General features: G+C 36.2%; 1 protein-coding gene, 1 long non-coding RNA gene and 1 pseudogene across 2 annotated transcripts in view; 2 read left to right on the top strand and 1 right to left on the bottom strand.

Annotated features, from left to right (window-relative positions):
- Positions 1-112: 112 nt before the first annotated feature.
- LOC107654768 (juxtaposed with another zinc finger protein 1-like) lies at positions 113-13735 on the bottom strand (annotated as a pseudogene).
- Positions 13736-17596: 3861 nt separating this feature from the next.
- On the top strand, positions 17597-19404 carry LOC107654767 (uncharacterized). Its single transcript, XR_001630367.1, has 3 exons — positions 17597-17749; positions 18996-19067; positions 19312-19404. It is a non-coding gene; the product is annotated as an uncharacterized LOC107654767 (long non-coding RNA).
- Positions 19405-21379: 1975 nt separating this feature from the next.
- Positions 21380-22950, top strand: part of LOC107654766 (cyclic AMP-responsive element-binding protein 5-like) — an 8490-nt gene continuing 6919 nt past the window's right edge. Inside the window, exons 1-4 of the mRNA XM_016442014.1 lie at positions 21380-21470; positions 21587-21667; positions 22209-22514; positions 22591-22812. Coding sequence (XP_016297500.1) covers positions 21465-21470; positions 21587-21667; positions 22209-22514; positions 22591-22812 — 615 coding nt within the window. The 5' untranslated portion in view covers positions 21380-21464. The remainder of the gene's footprint in view (positions 21471-21586; positions 21668-22208; positions 22515-22590; positions 22813-22950) is intronic.

Below are 22950 nucleotides of genomic sequence, written 5' to 3'. Positions count from 1 at the left end.
CTTATTTTTCCGAGCTTCATATCTGGAGATTTGGCAGTGCCATTTTTGGTCCATGTTGTTTCATTTGACCGACCCTAACCAAGAAAAACAGACTAGTGGATAGGAAAGCTTACTTGGTCCTTCTTTGCACCAAAGGTTTAAGCTCTTAGCAGTTGCTAAGGACATTTTTTTTGTAAACCGTGGTATGCTTTATTTGGCCGACAACAGGACCGATGCAAAAATCATTCAAGAAATAAAGTTGAGAAAATATATTCAGGCGTAGCTATGCATCTGGCACTATCGAACTGTAATACTAGCAGTAACAATATAAAGTAATGATATAATACTTTTGACAACAAAGATTGTAACAGTAAGACTACAAGCCAAGAGACAGCAGAGCAGCTAAGCGGTCGTGTCATGCTAGCAAGCCGTAGCCTACAATACAAGGCAAGCAGAGGGCTAAAAAATACGTTTACACAAACACAACCACGAGGACAGTCCCAAATGTGTCAAAAATAAACAGCAACGACTGAAATCAAGATCGTACGAGCTAAAACTGACAAAAAATACTGCAAGGCTGAGTACACAAAGAGAAGTTTAGGTCCTCTTTAAGGCTCCTCCGCTAACAGGCACCAAACGGATAGCCAGATGTGACCCATTGTGTGTTTGGCAGATCATCCACGTTTCTTTTTCCAGTTGGGGAAGAATAACTTGGCACCTCTGCACTGCTGGTATAACAGCAGGGGAACGGGGCTGAATAAATCTGCCCTTCTTTGTCTTTTTTTAAGCTGATGTTGCGTTGCACATTTTAAATGTGATTATTGTTGGCTTCAACAATAGTGTGTTTTCATTCAGGGATCATTATGTCAAATATTGTTCAGAACTCAAATGCAACTAGACAGAAACCATGTAACCACTTGCAGTCGTCTGGAGAAGGCCACATGCAGAGAATTCAATTTCACACCGAAGGTGCTGCCTGCATGCCAGCCGCATGCAAAAGAAATCTGGAAAGGTAACTTTACACTGCGTAATGTCAGCCGTTTTGATATTCTGTGTGGAATGTTCTGGAACGACGTGAGTGGAAGTGAGTTTTTCCTGTTTCCTGGTTTGTTTGTCTGAAAGTTGGCAGCTGTATTGTGACCTGAGATCAATGTCCTTCCAATTCAGACAATAAAAGTCTGCTTCTCTACAAAGCAAATAAAAATATGAAATGTAATAAAAAAAAACAAGTCTATAAAGACGAGATAAAGTTCTTGTATAAAACAATATAAATGTTCTGCAAAATATATAATGGAAAATAAAATGTTTGGATAATACAACTTAGCTACTAATATATATAAATGTGTCTTTATATAATTTCATACATACACGTTTCAACATACCTACTGTAGTTTTCACTTAGTAGGTTTGATGAACAAAACAAAATTATCTAGAATTTCTTCACTCTTCTGATTTTAAAACATTTTCTCTGAATAGTCTTTAAAATCAGAAACAAACGTTTATGTCGTGTCCTAATCTTCAGCACAGTCATTTTCATTTATCAGTGACTGTGTCACCTAAATACAAAAAAGAAAAGAAAAAAGAATATCTTGAAAAGCAATAAAGAAATTATATACGTGGAATGTGCAAATGTACAAGTATATCTACATGTATATATAAAATCACATACATAAAGAGAATAATGAAATTAGCATTTGATCCCAGTTTACATATGATCCAGAAATGTAAATGATAGGATGACTAGGTAAACTTGAAAATGATGGTGTGTGTGTATCACAGAGGTGGGTGGAAGTTGATGGTGTGATGTCTAAGGCCTTGAGAGGTTTTATAGCTTTTCCCACAGCGACACTTGAAGGGCTTTCTCACACGGATCTGCGTCCTGTGCCCGTTTTTAGCATGGTACTTAATACCATTCACATTCTGAAAGAGAAGATAGAAGTAAAAGCGGGAATGAGGGAAAGTCGAAAGCACTTCCAGAAATAAAAACCATTTATTACAATCCACTGCAGTTTTGACAGGAAGCAATCATCTATATTACTTATAATGTGACCAACCACAGCTTTTGTTTTTCTGCATTTTATTTGTAGATGATACTGCAGTTATATGCTATTATTAATTTTTATTATAAAAAACACCTTATAAAAACATTAAATATCTTATACCACAATAATACTTAATATTTCATATATAAAAACAATATTTTGAGTTGTGAGTGCAGTACCTTATATCTTTTCTTGCATCCTGGAACAGGACATGCGAAGGGTTTCTCATCGCCCCCATTCATGCACATGGAGCTGAGGATGGACTCTGAGCTGATGGCACTTTCTGTAGTCCAGGACTCGTCGCTGTCAGAGTCTTCATACTCCACCTCCTCCTCATCACACTCACTGCCTGAGGCACACCAATAAACTTAAACTCTTTCATTAGTCATTTATGTGCTTCATATATTAGCTGATGAAAGAACTAATGAGAACTGAGAAAGCAAATGTGCCCTTTACTCCAATTATCCAGTGTTTCTCCATTAGGAGCATAATGTGTTTTTTTCCCACAGTTCAGGTTAGATTTAATATTTCTGAAAGAACTGCTGTTTATGCAGCACGGATTCAGTTGAATTCAACTGAAACTAACCGGCAGTCAGTTATTTATGTTTCTGACTCTTGGCATATTTCTTAACAAAGAACATACACTGACATAATGACAGGCTTATTTTAATGTTCATTAAAAGACAAGCACAGTATGAAACAAACATCACCCAAGCTTGGATTTAAACCAATGGAAACTTTTCAGCACACACACACATTCAATTAGTGTGGCTTTAGGTTTAGGGGGAACTAACTCTCTAATAGTAAACGCAACAAACCATAATTTATAGGTTAATATAATAAATCAGAAAATTTCAGACTTAATTATAACAAATTAAAAGACATTAGAAATCAGCAGACGGTAAATTCTCCATGAGTATTTTTAAACACTCCTAATGAGTTAGAAATATTTCAAATAATTGTCTTTATATATATAAATCTAAAGTGTGTAGTATCACACACACAAGCTCCATTCACCTGTGGGTGTGCTGCTGCGGAAGGAGGATGAGGGCGTGATTGGAGGGGTGACGGGTGGAGTTAGGCTGCCGTTGCTATGCCGAGGAGGCGTGGCCGTACTGTTACGCGATACACCTCCGGTGACTGATATAGCAATTTTAGGTTGGACCTTCTTCTTCTGAGTTTCTTGCTCTCTGCGTGCTGCTTCAGTCATGAACCTAAAGAAAAAACAAACAAAAGGTCATGTTAATAGATTGATGTGCAGGTAATGATGCACCTGAGGACTATTGTTCTTGGAATGAGCAAAACGGAAAAAGCTACAATTGGAAATGGATAACTAAAATATGTGTCAAATACAATTGTCAACCTTCTGTACTGACCTCCCAAGTGTATACCATTGTTAGAAATTTCCCATTGCACTTTAGTTTAAAATGTCTTGCATATACACTAAAAAACATTAAAAATCATACTGTTCAAAAACGTTTGACTGGTAAAGAATTCTGTTCTTGCTCACCAAGCCTGCATTTATTTGATCCAAAGTACAGCAAAAACAGAAACATTATGAAATATTTTTTACTATTCAAAATAATTGTTTTCTATTTGAATATATTTTAAAATGTAATTTATTCCTGTGATTTCAAAGCTGAATTTTTAGCATCATTACTCCAGTCACATGATCCTTCAGAAATCATTCTAATATTCTGATTTGCTGCTCAAAAAACATGTTGAGTATATAAGTATAATTTTTTCAGGTTTCTTTGATGAATAGAAATTGAATAGAATTGAAATGAATAGAAAGTTCAGAAGAACAGAAAAATATGTACTCAACTGTTTTAAATATTGATAATAACAATAAAAAAATGTTTCTTGAACAGCAAATCAGCATACTAAAATGATTTCTGAAGGATCATGTGACTGAAGACTGGAGTAATTTTTAAATAGTAAAATTATTTCAAAATGTTACTGTTTTTGCTGTATTTTGGATCAAACAAATGCAGGCTTGGTGAGCAGAAGAGAATTCTTTAAAAAAAACATTAAAAACCTTACCGTTCAAAAACTTTTGACTGGTAGTGTATGTATGCATGTATGTGTGTAAGATGATAATACATTTTTATGTAAAAGTGTGTGTATGTATACAGTATAAAATGTATAGGAATATATACTACCATACAAAAGTTTAGGGTTGGTAGGATGTTTTTATGTTTTTTTAAAAGTCTTTTATGCTCACCAAGGATGCATTTAAAAAAATAGAGTATTATTTTAACATATTACAATTTAAAAAATACATTTTATAGATTTTAAAACATAATTTATTCCTCTGATGGCAGCGCTGAATTTTCAGCAGCCATTACTCCAGTCTTTTGTGTCACATGATCCTGAATGATGCTCAAGAAACATTTCTTATTATTATCAGTGTTAAAAACAGTTATGCTGCTAAATTTTGTGGAAACTATGATACATTTTTTTCAGGATTATGTGATAAATAGAAAGTTAAAATGAAAAGCATTTATTTGAATATTTTTTTACATTAAAAATCTTCAGTCACATTTGTATGCATCTTTGCTAAAATCTTACTGACCCCAAACTTTGAATGGTAGTGCATTTATTCATATTTTTACTATGCAAATTAGTATATACAAATTTCAACATACCTATTAATGTAGCTTAGAGCAACATATGTGGGCTGCTGCAGCTCCTGCCTCTCCAGAACTCTGGGGTCTGTGTCTGAGAGAGGAATAGAGAAAACACAATTGCATTAAACTGCAAAACACAGGATAAAGCTGAAGCTAAAGATGTGCACATATAGGTCAAGGCAATGGCTGTGTATGCTATATTACATAGATGCTCACAGACAAAGTAGCAGCCTGAAACAGTATTTTGTGCTTACTGTACGTTCAGCACCCCTAATGCCCTGCAGGCCCAACCCAACCACCACACTTTTTCCATTCTACTTGTGACAGCAGGCAGCTTCCATTGCCTGAGGCCACCAGGCAATGCTTCAAAGATTCCTCTGCCAACTCTCTCTCTGTGTGTGTGTGTGTGTGTGTGTGTGTGTGTGTGTGTGTGCGCGCGTGTGTCCAGTTATAGTCTGAATCATGGCCTGAGACTGCCCTCATGTGGCAAAGAGTCCCATCTGATGATGACACTGATCAGGATTTATCTTATTTGTATACATTCAAAATGTTAGTTAACAAAGACATTGTTTACCACAGTGTATGTGTTTGAGAGAGTGTGTGTGAATTCTAGGAGGTTAATTGCTGCTTAGAGCTCATTAAAACATAAATGGTACACAGAAGACCTCACAAAGAGAAAAAAGACACATTGCTGTGTGTGTGTGTGTGTGTGTGTGTGTGTGAAGCTGGCACATTCTGCATGATTATTTTCAATGACAATGTGGAGAAAGTAGAAAAAGAAAAGCAGGTTTTTTGCATTCAAATGGGTCGCATTGCATGCGTGTGTGCAGTTATATTTGTGTATAACAGGCAGTGTATATAATAGGTCCCATATGTCTAAATGAGGTATTACTCCAAGCCATTAAAAGCATTCCACCATGTTCGCTTAACCATTATTCTCCTTGAACATGGAGAAATGTCTACATGCTCACTTATTGCTATGTAGAACTTGCCAGATCTCGCATGCGAATACAAATCTTTGGCACTGTCACATTTCACACAATCTGTAATAGCATGACTTGAATCCCAAAACACAAATGAATTGTAAAAACAGCACAGAGTAGCTACGTTTCCTTGATGTCTTTTAAGGAAACCAGTCTAGAGTGCTACCTGTGTCTGCTTCTGCCTTAATCTCATCAGAGCGCTTTCTGGTGACTGCCCTGCATGGATTAGGCCTTCCTCACCTCATAAAGAGGACACACATCCTCACACACACACACACACACACACACATTGTGTATCTCAAGTGGTCCACTGAGGTGGTCTTCAGTGGTTTATTAGTGTTTCCAAATCATTTTACCTGCAGGTGTGCACTTTCAAGCTTAAAAATACTTTATGTTTTAAAGCAACTGCAAAATTAAAAACAAATGAAAATTAATTTAACTAAATGGTTAAAATAAAATAAAACAAACAGGAAATTCTTATCTGTAGACTATCAAAAGCAGTTTCAAGCTTAGATTTTACATCATTTTAAGCTTGAGTTTGTTTATTTTACCTGCACACCAGCATTTATGAATGTATTTATTTTTTTATAGTTTATATTTATTTTCCCATAACTTTACACAAATTAGAGTTGCAAATGAACTTTTCTGGAGTTATCTACAATTAATGAGATCCTTGCAAAACATCTCAATTTTATATTCAGTTTGTTGAAAATGGAGAGTTTAGTATGGATGCCTGTTTCTGACACGGAATAAAAAAATAAGAAAGTAATTTTGACTTCTAATCTCACAATTCTGACTTCTTCCTGACTTCTTAAAGGGGTCATATGATGCTGCTAAAAAGAACATTATTTTGTGTATTTGGTGTAATGAAATGTGTTTATCCAGTTTAAAGTAAAAAAAAAAACACATTATTTTCCACATACTGTACATTGTTGACAACAGCTTGTAACACTCCAAAGAGAAAGGAAAAAATGAAATCGCATCATATGACCCCTTTAAAACAGCAAATGGCAAGAGGTAAACTGTGAATTGCGAGAAAACAAATCTAAATTTTGAGATTACCTCTCTTTATATCTAATTCTGACATTCCAAATTGTCTGATAAAAATTACCTTTTTATTATTTTTTATTCTGTGACGGAAACAGGCTTCCACAGTTTAGAGAGCTACAATTAAGAGTCATTAAATAGCTGTCATAATTTACTCACCCTCAAATAGTTTCAAACTACTATGACTTTCTTTCTTTCATGCAACATAAAAAAAGAATGTTTATGCTACTCTTTTTCGTCACAATGAAAGAGGATGAGGATCCCGGGGTTATCAAAATCTGAATAATATAAAGCATTATAAAAAAAGTAGTCCGTATGACTTTTGCACAATATTCCAAGCCTTATAAACTCATGTGATAGATTTGTTTAGGAAACATACTTGTGAGCCTTGGTTCACTTTCAATGCATTATATGAAAAAGAACAGTTCTTTACTATTAATATTTTCTTTTGTGTTCCACGAAAGAAAGTAAGTCATACAGATCTTGAAGAACATGAGGGTGAGAAAATGCTGACAGAATTTTCATTTCTGTAGGGTGAATTATTCCTTTAAATCTCAGCAACTTAATTATAGTATTATGTGTGTAGGGGTGAAGTATAATTACATGTGCCAGGTGCAGAACAGTGAAGGGAGGGCAGAGTTAATGTTTTCCAATTTTATGATTTCCCTTCACCTAGAAAATGGAGGCACACAAGGTCTTTCCACAGGAAAAGTAGCAAGGAAATACACAAGCAGAAAGAAACACACACACACACACACACACACACACACACGAACACTTAACATTCAGTGCTTCTTAAACTGAACGCCCCACAGTTAATTTTCACATTTAGCTAAATAATAAACTTCCAATAACAGCTGTCATAATTCAGTACAAACAACAACCATCCTTACGGCAGCAGGAAGTAGAGTTGAAAGCACCACTTGTCCCAAGCAGTAGCAGGAATATTGCATTTTAATGGGCCATGACCAGTATTAAATCCCTATGAAATCTTTATGTAGGGCTAATAATATTGGGCCCTCTGTGAGGACATTAAAGAACTTTCTCCCATAAACATGCCTTTTATTCACAGCCATATCATTAAATCTCTGCCTATCAATCCTCACTGGGCTATTTACTGCTGTCTTACACACTGATTTGGGATCAAGTGGATCTAAATTTGACAGATATGCATCCCTGTAAGAACATTTTGGAATAGTTGGAAACTTTTTAGAGGGCTCTGAAACCACCAGAAGAGCAAATGTACAGCACAATACAGCACAAAAACCATCAGAAAGCAATATGTGTGTGCCCCTGTTAGTGTGTGAGTCTGTGCATAAGTCAGAGGAGCCTGGCATGGAGCAGCGATGCAGGAATGCTGGGTTTGTTTTCCAGACGGCTAATTAAAAAGCAGGAGAGTGTTTTAATGTGCTGGAGAGCAGCAGGTCTCCGGATGGAGGGAAAGGGGGGAGGGGAAGACAGGCGGGAAGGAGGGGATGGAGAGAACTCTAAACGAGGCTGTAATTACACTTCTCAGAGCTCAGCAGGATACAACGCTCCAAACACTTCCGTATGTACACACAAACACACGCAAGCTCAAGGACGAGCACACACATGAAAAGCGATACAAAAACATAAGTATTCATACACACAAATGCTCAAATTATGCACACCAGCACATACAGACAAACACACACTGGGGTTTGGGTGGGACTAGGAAAGCTAGTATAATGGATTTTCCACTGGATCTCACTAATTGCCTCATAAAAAGGCCTGACGAGTCATTTAATGCAACTCGCTCTCTTATAAAAACACACACACAAACACAAACACACACACACACACACACACACACACACAATTAAATCATAATTATCTCAACAGAGATAAACAGAATTAACTTCTATAATTATAATTATCATTTCTTGAAATTAGTTTGTCACATTTCATCAACTATTATTGCAACAATTATTTCAGCTAAATGTCCAAAAATAATAATAATTGTATAAGTTCAGAAAATTATGAAGAACTAGCCTACGTATGGTTTAAATGTTTAACATAATATCACTCTGCAGATCAAAAACAGGAACAATACTGAGGAATATAAAATCCAACACTTCCATAATCATGAATATGCCATGATTATTCCTTAACAATATCATCAAAACCTCAAAGCTACAAATGAGAACTGTGTTATTAGCTATACTGGACAATTTTGGCATCAAAAGAATAAAACATGAATATTTACAAAGCCTGTCAATATTTTTTGGTTTACATCTAAAATCATCTAGCACTTCACTTACCGACTAGAGCAAAAGGATAATGTGTAACAAGCCTGACATCTTCTGGTCACTGAAAGTAACGCGTTCAAGTAGCCTATCTAGTACTCCGAATGGCTTATAGTTTTATATTTAAGGTTACATTAATAAAACAACAACATTTGATGTTAGGTTAGCGAGAGAACAAAAAAAAAATGTCTGTAGAGAGTTCCACATAGCGCTGATTTATTGTTTACCTATGGTTTAGGAGCGGTGTTTATGCTAAAGGTGACCCTTAAAACTATTCCGGCTGTTTTGTTACTTCCCTCTTTCAGTGTTTTACTAAAACCTTTTTAGATATTTCACCAAAGTTAAATTTAGTTGTATTTACAGTGACGCAATACGCAGACGATAAGAGACTACAACAAACCCAGGCCGTAACAGAGTAACTCGGCTTTTAGTTGTTTAAAATTATGTAATTTGTTACCTACAACATGCAAATACAATAGATAGGAAATTAAACGGGCATGTCTGAACAAATGTCCACTGCCACAACACTAAACAACAACTTACCTAAATACAGGTCCGAATACCCGGAGGACCGACTATCCCGGGAGGGTATGACATCATGCAAAATTCCTCTCGGCCTAGGCAACTATAAACAGATATATCCAATGAACTTTCATTTTAGTGTTTGTTTGCATGTATCTCTTTCTCACATTCATCCTGACGAATATAAAGACGCACAGCTGTGTTTTGACTAAGTTCTGATACCTGCGATACCTGTCTGTCAATCGAATCTCTTATTTTATTCAGCTATATGTCAAAATATATAATCTAGCCTTCTATACAGAGCAACATGACAGCTCTTTCTTGGTACTGTTTGATTACATAATGTAAATGTGCACAGATCTTATGACAGTCTGCAAACGTCTGTCCACCGTGTCAAGTGGTAAAAACACCACAATTTTACCACAAGGAGGCAATGTTACATAAGTTCATGTAACTTTATATTCACTCGAGAGTCAAAACTGACTGCATATGCAAACTGTAGCCCACAGATATAACCTGATCAATCTAAAGAACAATGAAGACAAGCAGGATAAGGCAGTTTATCTAATTATTTTACAATGTCAACAGTTTATTTGATAACTGAAGAAATGAAAATGCATACACGCCATTTGCATTCAGATGAAGTATCTTTAATTATAAAAAAAATTTAAATGAAAGAATCAGCATGCAATACACAAACAACATCATATGGAAGTCAAATAAGATAAGCAAGTGACAACATTGCAAAATCTAATTGCAAGAAAACACTTGGTGTAACAAAGAAACTGACTGACCAAACACCAACATGTCACATCTTAACATCTGAAACGACGTTGTTTGTTACAATGTAATAACGCACTATATTCTGGAAGTAGGCCTAATTGTGTAACCTCAATTGAGTAAACCTGTCTGTTTGCCTAATATCACTTAAATGACTTTGAGGACAAAAATGTTCTCTCATCTACCTCTCAAACAGCTTACCTGAAGCATATTAGTGAAAGGTATGAACAAAATGATTAATAACTGATAAATGCACAATAATAATATTTCACCTAAAAATAGTAATAAAACACTGAAAATTAATGGCTAACACTGATATAGTTCTGATATATTATGCAAAATAGGTCTAAATAGCTTTTACTGCTAAGACTAAAATAAATACAGCATCAGGGCTTCTGGGATTACACTTAAGGTCAAAAGTCATTCAAGGCCATACATTATACCGCTATTTTCAAAGAACCTTGTTTTAAATTGGTTTGTAAGCATTTTACCTTTTTTTTATCACTTTATGTCAGTAAAATAATCAACTATTGCCTAAACAATGACCTGCTAATGCCTAAACAATGACCTGCCATCACCAATACTTCATTTGTTACATGTACTGTATGTATGATTTCCTAAAGCAATGAAAGAGAGGAAGAGTTGGAGACAATAAATTCAGGAGACGTAGACAGAGTCTGTATCCTACTCTATATGCCAGTTGTCTAAAATATAGGTCAAGTTTTATCATAGGGGTGTGTTCACTGCTGTGTGTGTGTTCACTGCTGTGTGTGTGCACTTTGGATGGGATAAATGCAGAGCACTATTTCCTAGTATGGGTCACCATACTTGGCCACATGTCACTTCACCTCACCTCACCTCAACATTAATCACCCATTGAAAACACTAATAGTGCAGAACAAACTAGTTCTAACTCGAGCATCTTTAATTTACTCTGAAGTTTAACAATCATCTTCATGGCTGGCAAACTGCCAAACCAAGCCACTGCATGGGATCTACACTCAATAGGATTATTATTGATTAGTAGTATTAATGATCTGTGTGAAGGGCTAGGGGGTCTTTCATTGTTGTGCTCATTAAAACAAGAGCTCTGAGGTCAAATCCCTAACCCCAATAGTCAGATCTGTGACTCCTGAGGGAAATCCGGCTAGCTGATCTTTATGAGGCTACAGTGACAGACACACAGACTGGGGTGCAGGTGTTTCATTCTGACAGATGCCTTCCATTGTGACAGCTGCAGTCACTATGAAGAGAATCTGAGTGAAGCACTGCCATCAGAATAGATATGAGCAGCACAGCAAAGCACTACATATCAGTTATAAACATTAATTCATTTCCATTACAGATCAGCAGTGCATACAAATACTCTATTAAGTACAAACAGTCAGAGTAAGGTCAATACTGTACAAGACAATACTGTATACTGTAATAATGTTTTCACCATAATGTTCTATCTATATTTCTTGAGTTTTCAGTTGATTTTCTTCATCAGTAATTCAATTCAGTTTAAACTTCATTTTTCTTTAGCAGTAATTAAATTCAAGGTGGAAGGAAAAGTGCAATGAATCACTAAACTTTAACTGTGCACCACTTTAATTAAAGTTTTCCATTTTAGTGGGCTGAAATTTTTATAGTGTACAAAGTTTTACAGTGCACATCTCTTAAACCAAAATGCATTTAATAAATTATTGCGAAAAACAAGAACTGAAAAACAACAACAGATTTCGCTGAATACAGTTAATTTGGCTTCATATAGTGATTCTCTAACATGGGGTTAATTTGAAAAGGTAAATTAGGTATGCTAATCTTAAAGTAACTGTTAAACACCTAGACAGGGATTCATTCCTGTGGACTTGACAGACAGCTTGAATCCACAACACTAGCGTAAACAATGGCTCTCCACAGCAAGCGCTAATTACGGTAGACATGGCAAGCCATTTTTACATTCATAAATCTTCATCATTTTTGACAGGAATTAAAACGAGGCTGTGAGGGACAGAAGTACAAACCGTTCAATGGATTGAACTGTATATACAAATTGTTCAGCTGACAAAAAAACTTTGGGGAAAAAAAACTGACAAAAAAAAACTGGGGGAAAAAATTTTCAGTACAAAACTTCTATAAAACTGTTTTATAGCAAGCTGTGACTTGTGCCAATTATGTGATCTAAACCTTTATACAGCGTGTTCCATTGTAAACACTAAGTTTATCCCAATCATTTTCATTAAATTTAATATGATTAAGCTCTATTCCTTAGAATGCAGTTTTGTTACTAGTATATGTTTATTTTTTTTTTTTGATTATAGGCTAGATATTTACACAATTTTATTATTCCAATGAATAATGACTTGTTGTTACTAATAATCCATATGGTGACTGATACTGGTAACAAATGCCAAAACATTGCCATTGAATTCAATGAGAATCTGTGGTTAAATGTTCATATTCCATTTATTCAAATATTCAATATTCATATGTATTCCATTTGTTTCTGGTATGTATTCCACTACTACTAGCAACTATTCTATAAGAATACAGTGTTAATAAATATGTAATAGTGTCTATTCAATTAGTACTTGAACACGGAAACAGATATTAGTAACTATGTGCTATTATGTAATGACTAAACATTCTCTATTGGAATAAGTACTAGTAGTACATTGCATTGTAATGCCATGAACTAGAATATATACTGTAATATAGAGAAACTGAAAAAATATTATTATTTTTATTCATATTAGTCACTATTGGACAACCTTTATTCATTAACCTAAAACTACTAACAATGCTAACAACAAAATTAGGTATTAGTTTCTTCAAGCAATACATGTTAATACGGCTTGCCATAAGTACATACAGGCCTAGATCTAAACAGAGCAGCGTCTGGTAACCGTGCACGAACCCGTGCACCCGTCGCTGAAACCTGCTTATGACTATCTATCGCCTCTTAATTAAACCAAGTCAATGCTAATGCTATTAAATTTGCAGCGAGTTCGTACAAGTGAATTAGCGCGTCACTGCATAGAACCCAGCCAAATGCGCGGCGCAGAGACGCGCCTTCTCGCCGCTTGAGAGCGGCTGTTTAGCGGGACAGCAGGCCAAAACCGGAGCGCCACTCACCGATGTGGTTATCTTCGATGTGAACGATGAGCTCGCCCAGGGACTCGAAATGCAGCCCGCAACCGCCAAACCGGCAAACGTTGGAGAAGAAGGAGGCAGCCGCGACGCCCGTCATAATGGATGTGTTGGCAGAGGTCCGTGAGCTTGCAGACCGGCGAAGGCAGAGGCTGTGCGGGATGGGGTGATCAAATAGCCGGCAGCTCGTTGCAGCAGCAGCGGCGGCGGTGATTGCAGCTGGAGTTGTTTAGAGGGCTGCCAGCCAATGGGAGGGGGATGGGGGGCAAAGCAGCATGACGGAGGAGCAGCAGGAGGAGGAGGGACCGGCGAAACAAACATGCTGCTGTTCACCTGAGATTAAAGATGAAAGACGAGGAATGCTTGACTGAGAAGGGCCACATAAGCAACTCTATTATTGATTATTTCAGTGCACCTTTTGCTACCCTGCCAGCTAGGCTTTAAAAGGTTTAGGTTTATTAGTCCCACTGCCTGGGAATGCAAAAACGATTAACTTTTTACCTAACACTAAAATGATCATTATTGCCACAGAAAGGCTACTGGCTCTGTGACTCTTCCAAGTGTTTATAAACCAAGTCCTTTTGTAAAAAAAACTTTTCACACTATGCAATAGTAATGCATTGGTCTTTAATTTCACGTCTTTGTTGTTGTTTGTATGTGTAAATTAACTTTACTGTAGAGTACATTGTTATAAGAGCATATATTTCATATGTATTTTAAGATTTTTTTTATATAATTGTAAAACATTTTGTTTATTTTTGTAAAAAATAAATAAAAGATGATTTCAGAAAAAAAGTGCTTTTAATTTTAACTGTTAAAGACCTGTTCATTGGTTAATGGTGTATAAATACAGTGAAAAACTGTAGTAGATCTAATATATTTTGTGTAAATTTACTGTAAAATTCTGTTAAAAGTACAGTTTGTGAAAAAGAACAAGCTATCTAATAATTTACAGTGAAATACTGTAAATAGACATTCCCAGAATTCATTGTGTGACAGTTTGCATTTAATGGTATTAAATTATAGAGTTTTATATTACAATTCATGTTGTTTAATTCATGTTTATTTGTGCCACAACATTTTGTACCTTCTAATTAGTATTTACCACAGCTTGTAGAAAAGCTGTTGTGATGAACTTTGATTAATCATGTGTCTTTCTATACCACCTGTTCGACAGTAAAAATATAAAACTGATTTTACTAGCAGCATGACACAAAACGACCTAATTTAGAACATAAAATTGTAAAAACAACAGGATTTGTTTAGTGATTGTAATTATGCCACCTCTGTGTACATATACACATATATATGAGTGTAGGCCTATATGTAGTATGTACAGGGGTGGCATAAATGTGCTTAAATATGAATGTATCCAACTGCCACTTTTGCAGCATAATATGTCATTAAACACTCAGATCTATATGATTTTGGATTAATGTAAATGTATGACCACCATCTCGATTCTTTCAGCGCATTTTTTCAGCGGTAAAAAAGAACGTACAATTAAAACAAATACTTTGTAAACATGCATATTTGAATCCAACTACACAATAGCAGAATGTCATGCGACTCCTTTATAATGTGTAATATTAGACCTATGAAAGGAATTTTTTAACTAAAGAAAAATGTCGACCTCCCACCTCTTTAAAACTTTGACAAGACTGGGAATCTGTCAGGTGTGACACAAGCATCCATGTAAGGCGCTGTGTTCACAAAGAGCAGGAGGAATGTCCCTTTGATCAGCCAGTGACAATGACCGTGTGCTGACCATCACTTGTTAATCAACCGTTAAATCTCCCTATGTAAATAAGTGAGAGACTAAATGACCAAATATTTTCCATGCGCTGTTTTCAAACAAATAGACTTGCATAAACATTTACTCATGAAATACTATATTTTGTGCTAATGCAGTACATATAGGCTACGACCAATTCCAGAGAATCAAATTGTACTGAAAAAGACGAATTGAACTGTTTGGGACGTACCCAGGCCCGTAACCAGCTATGAGACCACCGAGGTCTGGACCTCGGTAAATTTTTCATGTTCAAAAATAAAATTTGTTCCTTGAATGACTAATTTGCTGTTAAACTCATTATGAACTCCTCGTATGAATGCCTATGACATGTATAATTAAGTTTAGACAGTTTGCAAGAATGTTTAGCGTCCCTGTTATGAAAATAATCGCTGCGAGACGCTGGCAGAGTGAACGAGACTTGAGAGAGTTGCCAGATCCAGCTATTATAAGCGTTTTTGAACTTGTCTTTTCCACTTAACACTTTAGCCCCTTAACTGTCACCTATGGAACGATATTCCAGACCATTTTCAAAAGGAATTGCAAATTGTATTTTCAATTGCGTTTTCCATATGTGGACGCATAAATTGTGACATAATCCAAATGCAATTGCAAATCCTGCATTACCGCTTACAGTGACTGCCAAATTTCAAATTAAAAAGCAAAGTCCATTTGCAACTGTATTTCCCATGTCTTAGGAGTTATGAGCCTGTCATATTTAAATAGCAATATTAATTACCACGTCTGCTTTTTCACTCTCGCTGCTTCGCGCATGTACATGGAAAGCTGCCAATCAATGCGAGGGGGCGGGACTATACTAGGGGGCGTGTTTGTATTGGGAGGTGACGTCACTCACTGACGACCGTGCCGAATGCTCTGATCAATGGAGATAATCGGTAAAAAAAATATATATTTTTATGTTTTGTTAATTAGCAAAAATCACCAATTTCTTTAAATGGTGAAACAAAAGGTGAACTTGACAGTTCCTTTTTAAGGTGAATTATATCATGGGGGAAACATGGAAGATGTCATATGAGACTTGTGGGTGCATGTCCTCTGCTGCATTGTCTCTGTGTGTGAATGATTCATACTCATAGAGGTAGGAGTCAGCTACGGCTGGAGTTTGTTGTGACATCATTATCACTTCCTGTTTTGTGGTGTTGCTGAGGAAACAGCTACTAGCATTCTGAGTTAGAGCACACTAATGAATCACGCTCTCTTTCTCTCCCTCCCACTTGTTCTGCCTTTTTCTTTCACTCTTTCCCTAGTGCTTACCACAAAAGGACCACGCTGTTCTGAACATCAGACACACCCCTTAGTTTTACAATAATCTGAATGTATCCACATTCTGTCATATATTTGAAATCATGACATCTGTTTTCAGTAGTTTAACACAATGTGATTAGACACCATTAAACTTCGAAACGTGTCGTGAGGGAACTTATCAAGATATATTCTTTACTGAATGAAAAGCTTAAAAATCTTGGCACCTGTTTTTGCTCCTTATGGTCAATGTCATCATATAAAACATCTCTGACAGATGGTGTTTTTTTTTTTTTTGGCTTCACATTTTTGTTTATGAAGCATTCTGGCAGCCATTTTGACTATAGCATAAGTCAGAAACATTTATTTACTAGGATCATTTCCTTAGAAAACACAAAAAGTCTATCCATTGCCTTGATTATGCAAAGTGCACTGGAATCCATCACACTGACATTTGAACATTTCCATCACACCAACCAAAGATAATGTTTACGTTTATTAGGTTCTAAAAAGTGTAGTTGATGCAGTTTTAATGATAAATGACATTTTAGACTGTTTTGAAAATGACAATATGTGTAAAGAGTCGCATAAGAGCTGTTTAGTTTAATTTGCCCTTCTAAAAGTTGACATCTATGTCAAAGCTCTATAATGTCTTGATACAGATACAACTACCATATTTTGGATATATAATATTTAAGTTATAGCTAGCCTATCATTATTGTATTAAAATACCCCCAGAGCCCAGTTTTGAATAAATAACTGTCTGATTCACAGTACATAATCTCTCATTTTTGACTCTGACTTTATTTTCCAGTTACATTGTAACCATATAGAAAAAGAAGGAAAAGGCATGCAGATTATATCGTTGACCACCTAAAAAAAGCAAACAGGAAGGTAATTAAACATTTGAAACCAAAGGCTAACACGCTTGTACATGCCCTTTTTCTCTCTTCTCTCTATCATCACACACCATTCGCTAACCGGGACCGTCCCGCGCACCGCTCCAGACAGCTGTTGGCGCAGCACGCACCGAGCGAGGCGCCTCCCTCTTCCTTATTTTCCCCTCAACGCGCCAATGTCCGCATTGGACGCCCGCTACATCCTCCGGTGGGCGGGTGCGCGCGGTCTGAAAGCCCTCCTCTTTTTAAAAAGCGGACCACAATGATTTAGAAGTTCAGGAATCCCACGTGACGTCACCGCGAGGTGATGTAATGCTTCTGTAAATAGATCATATTGTAATCGCGTTTCACTTCAGCGTGCTTCGTCCCAGCGCGAGGAGCGTCGCTAGCCTCAGTCTGCGTGCGTTTAGGTAAGTTAGTATTACTGTTTTACACTTGCGCTTGTGAATATAGTTTCACACTTAGTTCAATACACAAACTGAACGTGTGTCTTGTACAGTGTTATTGGGATTTTTGTTGCTGTTGTTATAGTTTTACTGTCAAGTAAGCCGGTTTCCATTGAAATGTTCGTAAACTGTCTGAATGTCTGTTTAAGGGGGTGTGACTCCACCAAACAAACAGATAAAATAAGTATTAGAATAAAAAAGGTTACGACTCTCTATAAAATGTATGTCTGTACATTTTTAGTGAAGATTGTCAACAAATTTGTCAACAACGCGTTCAAGCGGAATAGCAGTTTGACAGGTAGCGGTTTAAAGTCTATTTGAATTTTACATAGGCTATGTTTAAATGTCATATCGCACACCTGCGCGTGTTTTGAGGGAGAAAGTATTTGCATTTGCTTTGGTTTTATCGTTTTTTTTCCCATATAGCCTACACCCTGTATGACATCTGCCGTCACGCATACTCCAAAGTGATTCAGACAACTTCACGATGTTTTTTTTCTTCCTTTGCCAAAATATGACGCATTATTGCCCCTGGGTAGGATGTCTGATCTTGTTGTTTGGGTTTGTAAAATTCGTGACACCGCGTGAGTCCTCCGGTTTCGCCATTACGTCATTCTGCAGGCCGGTTGGACTGTTGGCATTAGCACTGTAGTGTAGACCCGTCTTGCCAATTCAAACTCCTGTCCCGGCTGAACTAAATGATGATGTCATGACTCGAGGAATGCTCGCGTTATAAGTGACCGGGCGAGTAGGGTCTTTTTATAAGGCGCGATTATGATGTAATACGTATCATATACAGGGAACACAGAAGAGAACTCAAAACAGGGAAATGTGGGCAACATATAGAGAACTGAGAGATATTCAAATAGGTTATCTGTTGTTAAAACTATATTTCACTAATTAGGTGTCATAGATCTATCTATCTATCTATCTATCTATCTATCTATCATCAATTTGTCTCTATCTCTTTATTTGCATAAAGGTTTATGTTGTAGTTATCGATAGATAGATAGATAGATAGATAGATAGATAAAACTAAAAGACTGGGAAATTAAAATAATTCATTCGTATTTGACACTATATTTGCCTATAGGTGTCATTTATATCTGTTTGTTGTCTATTTGCCATGAGCACTTTATAATGTCATCTCCCTTGTGTGCATGTGTTTGTATGTCTGTGTGCATGTGTGTGTGTGTATATGTATGTTTAGGTTTTTTAGATCTCAGTGATGAATGTTGATCAGGACATGTCATATGTATGCACTGCTCCTGGATGCTCACAGGTAAGTAACAGATGTCCAGTTTACGGATAGTCGTTGTCATATCATTCAGAGCTACAACTATGTGTTTTATGTGTGCTGTCACAAGTTTTAGCCATCAGTTAGATTGTTAAATTGATTAACACTTCATAATTAATTACCTTTGAAATATTATTATTCATTTTGGAATAAATATGTGATTTCAAAGATGCCAAGAGCTGTGCTTTTTCAGCATTGTCACGGCCTGCCATGTTTCTTGTTCTCGTAGCGCTTCCAAAGAGAAGATCACCTAATTATTCACAGACACAAACATGAGATGACCCTTAAATTCCCTTCTGTTAAGTGTGACAGTATGCTTTCAGGTAAGGATTTTTTCACACATAATTACCGACTCATGTCAAAGGGTAATGTTTTATCATCAACACTGTTTTAATATCTTATGTGTTTTAATATCTTATTGTTTTAATATCTTATGTAACTAAAGAGTATCAGTCTACAGCTTGTGGGTCAGTAATATAAGAGCCTGTGAAAAGCAAATGTGTGTCATGATAGGTCATGCTCTCCATCTCCTTTAATTTAGTATTTAGACAATGTCTGTTACCCTGGAAACCCAATGTCTGACATATAAACATCAGCCTGACCCTTGACCTCTGGGGTCTGCGAGCCATCATTGCAGTGACAGAAACATTTACATAAAAAACAAAAGGAGGACTTTACCTTCTGACCCCTTTCATAGTTGCCTAGAAAAAGCAATTTTGTTTAGACTACCCCTAAATTACCAAAACAACAAGAGCAAAATCAGGCTCATGTTTATGACACAGGGTTAATTTTTAAAATTTTTGAGCATGCCAGAAGATTACTTCAGACAAGTTCTGCTCATGACATTGAGACGAGGGTTAGTTTCTCTACGTTTGTTTAGAATGCGAGGAGGTTACTTGATATTGATCTACTGATCTGAAGTTTTTGTTCCTTGACCTTGAGAAATTTCCTATGCCTCCTTAGTTTCCATGTTTTTAGTCTATGTTCTATAAATATATATATAGATAGATAGATACACATTTGCTTAAGCTTTAATCTTTTTTTTTTTTTGCTTTATACTAAACTATTTTAGTAACTTTAATATTTTTAACCAACATTTTTCCAGCATTTTATTTTATTTCATTCTTTAACAGACATCAAAAAAGCAGATGTTCCAAATATGCATAGATAAATCTAATATTAATCAATGTATTATTTATAATAACATATATAGTATATTTATAATATAATATATATAAATAACATATTTAGTATATTTATAATATAATATATAAAATATTTAATACAATATTACAATTATTAATATATGCTGTGTCCTACTGACTGTATCATCTTATTTATGTATTCTTCTATTTTCTTCATATTTGATTTCAATACATTTTTGGCCAAAAACGTTTTTTTCCAATTTTTATTTTATTTTATTTTTTACTTTTCATTGTTATTTCTTAAAAACCTGTTATGATTATTTTATTATTTTATTATTACTATTATTTTATTAATATTTTATGCAAAGTACTTTGACCATTACCATTGTGCATGAAATGTGCTATATAAATGAACCTGCCATTTTAATAAAAATTTCCATTGTGTTTTTACTTTATATATTGCCAGTGGTATTTTGTGTGTGGAATCTGATGATGCTGTTTGCATTTGTGATAAACATGTACTCTTTATTCATCTGCTTCATTGTAGAAAAAAACAAGTCAAAAAGTTTTGTTGCAACACATCATTTAACCATATACCTCTGAGATCCCAAATATTCTGGTCTGTCATGCAGCTTTACATCTCTACACAGAATTTACCAATGTAAAGCTGTCAGAATACCTTTTTTTCCACTTTTTGTGTAAACTTCCTAAACTGCTTTCTACTGACCCCAAAAGTAGATATTTTTAGTATGTAATTTTAATCAGTCCCACTTTATATTAAGTGGCCTTAACTAGTATGTACTTACATTTAAATGAATCATTTGGTACAATGCACTTATTGTGTACATAAATGTTTTTACACTGTACTTATATTTAAAAAAAATACCAGCATGTAATTACGTATGTAATTAATTTCTGTAATTACAATTATATACACTGTTGACCCATCCCTTACACCTTAACCCACCCTTAAACCTGACCATACCACCAAACCTGTCCCTAACCTTACCCATATCCCACCTCAATAGCAGCAGACGTATTTTGCAATACAATATGAACACAATAAGTACATTGTACTTATTTTTTGATGTAAGTATGTAGTAGTTAAGGCCACTTAATATAAAGTGGGACCTTTTAATCTTTTGTTCTCTGCTAATGTGAATCCCTCTGACATTACAGATCTGCACCCAGCTATCTGCACAGCAGACAGACAAATGCTTTGACTGGGACATCAGCCATGAATGCAAGTAAACCCAAAAGCATTTCAAACCCAATCGGACCAGTAAAATATGAATCGAAATAATACCTCTGTTTCTTATTACATCATTATGATAATTTCATATCTTATTAAAATGACAGATGGAGGCACAGTTGTCAATGAACTCTAGTATGATTGGCATACCAGGCCCCGCCCCCTCTGGCTCATGCTCCTCCCTTCAGGTACAGCCCTATACTAATGATTTGACTCCATGGCTACAGGATTATGATGTCTCTATAGAAACATTACAAGTCAGACAGGGGTTATAATGCCACAGTGCTTTGTAACTAATGCAGACATCTTGATTGAGTTATCTAATTCAGACACATGCAATGTTGCCTGATAAAAAAGCGGCATTAACACACACACACACACACACATGCGCTGATTCTCTTCAGAAAGTGGAGGGGATTGAATTTCAAAGGCTTCGGCTTGACCTGGTTATCATCTGACTTTTCAAAGGCATCTTTGTAGATTCTCTGTGTTTTGAAAAACTTAAAAGTGCCAAGTAATCTAACCATCGCAAACAATCACCACACACAGGAAACCTTAGATGCAGAAATTAAAAACACATGGTTTCCTGTAGAAGTTGGCAAAGCAAATCTCACTTTGGGCATTTCCTTTTGAAATAGCATGAAATATCCACAGTGTTACATGACAATGATGTTGACAGTGACCCCAGGAACCATTCTGACCCATCTCTCCCCATCTCTAATCCTTCAGAGGTCAAAGGTCATGCCAGCCCACAGCCAACCTGCGGTTTCCAATGGCAGTCAGAATCCTCTTTGCCACATGATGGAGATGATGTCGTCACAGCAGCACCCATTGTCACATTTACAATCCGCATCTCATCATCACGCATACCAGCAGCACTGCCACAGCCAATCACCGCAAAGACTCGCACATCAACATCAAAGCCAAGACCAATCACATCACAGCCACGCTCACCATTCTCCACCTGCTCATTTGCATCCTGGCCCCACCCACCAGACCACCCCTCCCCTTTCACATCAGCCGATACCAACACAGGTCTAGGTCAAACTCTGATTTTTATAGTTTCTAATTAATCTTTTGTAATATTGAACATAATGTTTGTGTTTTATAGATGTCGTCCACACCAAAACAGACCCCCTGCCCACAATCTCCTCCACTGCCATCCATGGCCAGACGCCGGCGGACAGCAGAGGAAGACCCAGATGAGCGCAGACAGAAGTTTCTGGAGAGAAACAGAGCTGCCGCCACGCGGTGCAGACAGAAGAGAAAGGTCTGGGTGATGTCGCTGGAGAGGAAGGCAGAGGAAATTACACACACAAACTTACAGCTGCAGGTACATTTATACATGCAGTTTGTGCATGTACTTACCTTGCAGTATTAAACACAACTGAAAGTTCATGGTACTGTAGATTCATGCATTTGCTGCTTTGCTTATATATATATATATATATATATATATATATATTTTTTT

Source organism: Sinocyclocheilus anshuiensis, unplaced genomic scaffold (genome assembly GCF_001515605.1).
Source record: "Sinocyclocheilus anshuiensis isolate Anshui unplaced genomic scaffold, SAMN03320099.WGS_v1.1 scaffold195, whole genome shotgun sequence".
Taxonomy (NCBI): Eukaryota; Metazoa; Chordata; class Actinopteri; order Cypriniformes; family Cyprinidae; genus Sinocyclocheilus; species Sinocyclocheilus anshuiensis.
Note: the sequence above shows the minus strand (reverse complement) of the source record. Positions and strands in the feature narration are given on the sequence as shown.